General features: G+C 31.8%; 1 protein-coding gene across 1 annotated transcript; it reads right to left on the reverse strand.

Annotated features, from left to right (window-relative positions):
* Positions 1 to 3,802: 3,802 nt before the first annotated feature.
* On the reverse strand, positions 3,803 to 7,230 carry LOC115875344 (GATA-binding factor A-like; the record flags this gene model as incomplete). The annotated part of the gene is given in 2 exon segments (XM_030890767.1): positions 3,803 to 4,691; positions 7,117 to 7,230. Coding segments are annotated over 2 exon segments (253 nt in total), but the record flags the coding sequence as incomplete, so codon positions are not given.

Below are 7,230 nucleotides of genomic sequence, written 5' to 3' on the forward strand. Positions count from 1 at the left end.
TTCCTTCATTCCTTCATTCCTTCCTTCCTTCCTTCACCCTGCTGCCTCTACTGCCATTCTCTTCCTCCATTCCTTCCATTTCTACTGTTTCCTTATATTCCTTTCTTATACCATATTATATTTTCTACTACTTTTTATCCATTTTATTTAGTCCTCCCTCCATATTATATGTCCATTATTTTCTCCTTTCATATTTCTTCCTCACCTACTGTTTATTATTCCTTTTCCATTATTCCATACCTTTCTTCATTCCTACTACTACTACTCTTTCCTCTCTCTCTCTCTTATTTCCATTCCTTCCCTATTCCTCCATTTCTTCCATTCTTTTTTTTTTTTTTTTTTTTTTTTTTTTTTTTTTTTTTATTTTTAGAAAACTTCTTTATTTTCCTTCCATTTCCCTATTCCATATACTTTTTCTTCATTTATTTATATATATATATACTATATATATATATGTCTCTCTTTCTCTATATACTGCCTCTCACTACTATATATATATATATATATATATATATATATATATATATATATATATATATATATATATATATATATATATATATATATATATATATATATATATATATATATATATATATATATATATATATATATATATGTATATATATATATATATATATATATATATATATATATATATATATATATATATATATATATATATATATATATATATATATATATATATATATATATATATATGCTCTATATATATATACAGAGTGTTTAAAATTCGACTTCCACCATTGGGCTGTCGGAAACGGTAAGTGAAACAAAGTGGCTCAAATTGGAGAAAGTTAGCTATCGACGAGATCAATGATAATCCCTTTAGTAATAGAGCCTATTTCCGAAAATATGAAAAAACTGAAATTTCCTGTTTTCGTTTATAAACTTACGTGCATAGAAATCGGCCCATTGTGAACTTTTGGTTTTAACTGTATCTTTTAGAATCTATTTATCAGAGCAAGTAGAGAGTCAAATTGGAGAAAGTTAGCTATCGACGAGATCAATGATAATCCCTTTAGTAATAGAGCCTATTTCCGAAAATATGAAAAAACTGAAATTTCCTGTTTTCGTTTATAAACTTACGTGCATAGAAATCGGCCCATTGTGAACTTTTGGTTTTAACTGTATCTTTTAGGAGATGTTATATTTATCAAAGCAAGTAAAAAATATGAGCTGTTAAAGACATTAACATGCTTTAATAATGAGTATAAATTTTAATCCAGAGTAACTTATCATATTATATGCGTAGCATATAGGTAAACCAATGAAGGGTTTTTTGTGTTGTGGTGACAATAAAAATAACAAACTTGTCAAATATTGTAATTACTACTTTTGGTAAATCCAAATTGTTCACATTGTTCTTATTATTCTTTGTTTAGTTGTGTTTCATTGTTTGGATTAGTTGTTTTAATTTAATGCACACATCACTGGAAAAAGCCGCCCCAGAAATCGCTTTTATCGAAAATGGACTTAAACAGAGAGCTGTAGCTCGGCAACTACATATGACACGCGGAACGGTTCGAAGACTTGCGGCCGTATTCATAGTCGATCGCCAGCCGCCCGCTGGCGGGAGCTTTCCCGAAATTCTTCGTTCTTATTTCAGAGTCGAGCGCTCTCCGAATAACGCGTGCGCACATCCGTCATATAGAGTAACCGCTCTCTCGCCGGGCGGCGGGCGGTTGGATAAGCATTTTTTTCCGTTTCATATAGCGATCGTCCAGGCGAAGAAACACTTGCTGCCAGGATTTAAACCCATCCGGTTATTTCTGGCCGGCGACTGGAGCATGTCCTTGCCATCTCTGGGCGGCCCGCCAGTTTAGTCTTGTTTATTTCTCTAGTTGAAAGAAGTACCAAGCAAAGGCCAAAACTAAATTATATGGATATTTATAATATTTGTGACTCCGTAGGATTAACGAGAACGATGAAATTCGTATTTTTGAGGCCATTACTCATTACATTTGAGGCATATGAATTTCGTCGTTCTATTTGATTGCCTTTAAATGTTTTTATCGTTTTGTTTTTTGTTATGTTTATAATATTTTAATTTTCCCTATTCCGTTTTTACAGTTTATTACATTTAATTCTTCTTTATTAATTTACACAAAGCTCCCCCCCACTTACACTCATCCAGAGAGCGAGCTCACCGGTCATAATGAGTCGACTGGCTATCTATGAATAAAAGAGCAGTTAAATAGAGCCACATTTAAGAAAATATAAACTGTAAAACATCTACACTGGTCATATTTTTCCTTAAAATAATTTTAAAATCCTTAACACAGCACCAATAGGTTAAGGATAAGGTCTATAAAAATTTATAAACGTAATAAAAACGAATCCATAGAACTTTCAAATAACCGAACAGACCTATGCAATTCGCTTCATTAATTAGAATTATAACTTAATATAGCGCGCTCTTCTAAATATGACCCACAAAATATACGATAAGCGTTATGTAGTATATTGCCATCATACAAAAAAAAAATATTGTAAATATTTTTATCTATTTTTTTTTTTGTTTATTTAAATTTTCATATACTTTAAAACGAATTAAAACAAAATAATGGACACATCAATAAGAAATATTTAAATTATCCAATATCAATAAAATATTGGTAAATTATTAAATATTTAAAATATTTAGAGAATGTTAAAGTTCGTATAACCGATTTTGTGTAGAAAAAGGAAGAAAAAGCATTGTTCCCCTGTTGTTAAAGCCCTCCACCCGAAGTGAAGTTTTGTTGGCGACGCGCCGTCATTTTCGCCAGCCAGCGGTGCGCTGGTGGCCGACTGAAAGAGCTTTTTTTCCCTCCCGATATCGAAGCGCTCGCCGGAGAAATCTTCGGCGGGCGGCTGGCGCTCGACTATGAATACGGCCGTTGGTGTTCATCGTCAAGCACGCATGCGTTTTGCACGGGAACATCTGAATTTAGGACTAGAACAATGGGAATCTGTTTTATTCTCAGATGAGATCCGGATATGCCTCTATGGTAGCGACCAAAGAAGAAAAGTGTACCGGCGGCCAGGTGGGCGATTCGCAGAATGCTGCATTGAGGAGGGGATTACTTATGGAGGTGGTTCCTGCACGATCTGGGGTGCAATTTCTATGACTGCGCGAATCGCGCAGTTTTCATCTGTTAGGGCGACCGTCGGCACGGAAGAGGAAGGATTTAACTGGTGCTAGGTATATTTTGAGGAGATTTTAGCAGTTCATGTAATACCTTACGTCAACTACATTGGAAACGCATTCACTTTTATGCATGACAATGCAAGGGCACACACATCAAGAATCGTGCACGATTACATTTTAGAAGTCGGATTTCGGGTTATGAAATGGCCAGCATGCAGTCCAGACTTAAACCCGATAGAACATTATGGGATGAGCTAAAACGAAGAATTTGTGCTAGACGAAGAGCCCCCAACTTCTATCCCAGAGCTCATTGTTGCAGTAGAGGAAGAGTGGCTTAACACCCCGCAAGAAACAATATCAAATTTGATCGAATCTATGCCAAATCGTATGAGAGATGTTGTTAGAGCAAGAGGGGGTCATACCCATTATTGAAATTTTAATTTAGTTAATTGTCCATAAATAAATAAATAAATAATAACATACCTCTTATAGTAATAAAAAACGTTAATTTGTTTCGTACATTAATTTAATAATTTTAATCCAAAGAAACCAAAATACAAATTAATACCTCTAAACTCTTTTCAAAAAATATGAAATTGTCTTTCAAACAGCATATATTTTTTCTTATTCTGACAAATACATTCTAAAAAATATATAGTTAACTTCAAAAGTTTGCCTTGGGCCGATTTCTATGCACGCAAGTGTATTTTAAGAGTTTATTTTAAAGGGAAAGTCTATAAACTTATTCTTAAAGAATTTTGTTTTCAGAGAAACGAAACGTCTTAAATGAGTTTGACGTCGCCAAAAGATGAAACGATAAACACATTTCTTTGAGAATGTATTTTTTTTCCAACTGTTAAAATAAACTCGTTATTGATGCAAATTGTAGTTGGTTGTGATAGAACTTTGATCTCAAAAATCAAAATATATTTTTTAAATATTTTAAATGTTTGAGATAATATATTAAAATAAGTATAATTGCCATCAAAAAACCCTCTTAGATTTTTTTTACATGTATTTTCATGTTAATTAATCATGTCAAAAATTAAATTAGGTGATATTTGTAAAATGTTGGACTCACATTCATTTTTTTAGCGCTCTGTATTTGCGCGGCCGAAGTTCTTAGCAAAATTTTCACGACGTTTTGGATTGCGGCGCCGGCGTTGCGAAAGGATGAAATTAACCGTAGTCTGTGGGGGGCTTTAAATTTTGAAAATTGATTTCATTATAGTATATATACTTTATCTGAATATCTATGTCATCTATTTTTTTACAGAGTATTTTTGTTTTAAGACATACTTGCGATTATTAGTTCCTCTGTACACAAATTTACAAATTTTGCGATTGCACTTAAAAAATCACTGTCGAACCAACTCGAAACTAGTATTTCGCGTAGAGCTATGACGATGCCATTAGTTTTGCAGCGGCCGTCACATGGTGTTGGTGATGGTAAGCCAGTTCGTTGTTGGTCGTTGCTGAAGGGTTCGGGAACCCGAAAATTTGCTGATAAGGGTACGATGGTTGGTTTTGCAAGCAACTGAAACAAAAAGTGAACAGTTAAATACTGATTTAGCTCTTGAGGGGAGATCCACCTATTCAGGAATGTTTTTTTGTCTTTCTTATATCTTGGATGTAGTAATGCTTCTTTTCTCGGTAGAATTCTCGGTAAAGAAACTAAAAAAAACATTCCTGAAGAAGCACATTATATTAAATGCGAAACGTCGTGTAACGAAAGATTTTTGTTTTAATTGGTCCTAGTCACAACACCCAAAAAACAACAAATAAAATTTATTATACAATAGTGGAGTGCTTTAAGCCCTTATGAGATACAAACCTCGGAATTCATTTACTGTGAACGTATTTTTATAAAACTTTTTGCACTGCATTGTTAATAAGATATATTATAAAGTTTACCTATTTAAACTCGTTGCTTTGACTTCAGTATTTAAATAAACACACACATATACACAAATGCATATACATACAAGATGGCTCCGTTGTCCGGAAAAGCTCTGTATCAGGATGCCTATTTGAGATTTTCACTCCAAACCTTTTCTCCAACGAAATATATGTTTAATGGTAGTTCACATTTCAAAAATATTTTTATAGATATACAGGGTGAGTCAAATATATATCATTTATTTATTCGAGTTTAGTGAATTTGTTATAAAATTCTGGTTCCAAAAATACCTTAATACCATAGAGTATATTAAATGGTCTTTGAATTATGACCACGTCCATGAGGACGTCAATATAGACGTCCAGAAACCTTCGTATGAGAACTTCTAATCGAGACAATCGACTTATTGTAAGTTTATCGCTAAGAAACCGCCGTTTGCCAGCTTTTCAAATTGATAACGAATTGCACTTAAGAACCGTACATATTAACTAACGGACTACAAGAAGAAGATTAAATGAAGCAAATCTTATGTCAAGAAGACCTGCTTCGGGACCAGAACTTACTAGATGTGTTGACTAGGCCCAAAAGCAAAGGCATGGTCTTAATGTAAAAATTACGAAAAATGTTAGTGCCTTCTTTAAAACCGAATATTTCCAACAAAAATAAAGTTAATGTGATGAACCAAAAAACAAACCATCGAGAAAGGATGTATCTAGATGATAAAATAATTTTTAAATTTCTTGCTGTTTTAACATATTTCACAGGGTGTTTCAAACTTTCATCAAAAATATCAACATTTTGTTTTCCCTCGTATAATAAACAGATGGGGAGTTTCATTTTTAATTTAGAAAAAGATACTAAGAAGTTAAATAATTTAGCAACACACTGCTTAAAAAATCATCAAAATCGGCCCATTAATATAAAATATATTAACCTTTAAAATACATCAAAGTTTTAAGGTGCCCATTTTTCGTGCCGGTGAATGTATTTCAAAAACTATACATTTTAGTCATATAATTTTCTAATGGAACAAACCTTTATTTTTTTACTAGAATCCAAAAATTAATTAATATATAGGGTGTTCCATTACAAAAAACATAACTTTGATGTGTAACTTTTTTTGGGGACACCCTGTAGAACTCTACATAATTTTAGAAAATACTTTAAATTGACTTACATAAACTCAGAAAATTTCACTTCAATACAAACTTTTGTTTTGGTTTGGTTTGATTTGGTTTTAATCTTACCGTTTTTGAAATATTTACGATTTTGTGAAAATACAGTAACATTTTAATGCTTCATTTCTCATGCATATTTAAGTTTTTAAAACCAAATATTGTACTGAAGTTTTTCTGTTCACTACATTTTGTGTTGCAATAATAGAAATAAAACTACCTTATACAGAGTGTCTATAAATTTATTTTAAATAATTACTAGGTAAATGGAACACCCTGTATATTTTACGAGAAGATCATGTTCAGATGCACAATTTAATTATCTATCAAATTGTATTACACCATTTTTTACCTATCCTTTAAAGTTTTCGCAGAAAATACATTGTCTTAAAATTTAGACCTCATTTATCAATATACCCATGGAATATTGACATTTTAAATTATTTTTAAAGATGAACAATAATTGCTCCAAATACTAAAAAAACCTGAATTTTGTATGTGTATTTTATAAGACAGTGTGGTGTGTGGTAAAAAGTAGCACTTTATGAATTTTATTTAATTTTTTTAAGAATGCTTATTTATAACAACAGACGTTCGGATTCATAACTTATTATCATATTGATTTCTGATTGAAATCCAAATTTATTTAATTTATTATTTAAATAAAGGTTGTATATTTAATTAGTATATTATTTTACAAAGATTATACTTTTTGTAAAAAAATGGGCTAGTAAAGATTATATCGGTTTCAGCATCTGTACATTTGTTGTTTAAAAAAAATATCTGAAATGAGGTCCAAAATATAAGAAAATATATTTTGGCTCAAGAAAAAAAAACACTTTGCAGACCCAGTGTTATTAAGAAAAATATTTTTAAAATTTCCTCACCTGTATGCATCGTAGCCAGGTTCACTTTTGATTCCGCTCGTACTTGTTGCCGGCAACAACGAGGTCTGGCCCAAATAAGGCCTTTCTGTCGAAAATTGTGTCTTCTCTGTATGT

The sequence above is a fragment of the Sitophilus oryzae genome, unplaced genomic scaffold (genome assembly GCF_002938485.1).
Source record: "Sitophilus oryzae breed Bouriz unplaced genomic scaffold, Soryzae_2.0 scaffold_1374_pilon_pilon, whole genome shotgun sequence".
Taxonomy (NCBI): domain Eukaryota; kingdom Metazoa; phylum Arthropoda; class Insecta; order Coleoptera; family Curculionidae; genus Sitophilus; species Sitophilus oryzae.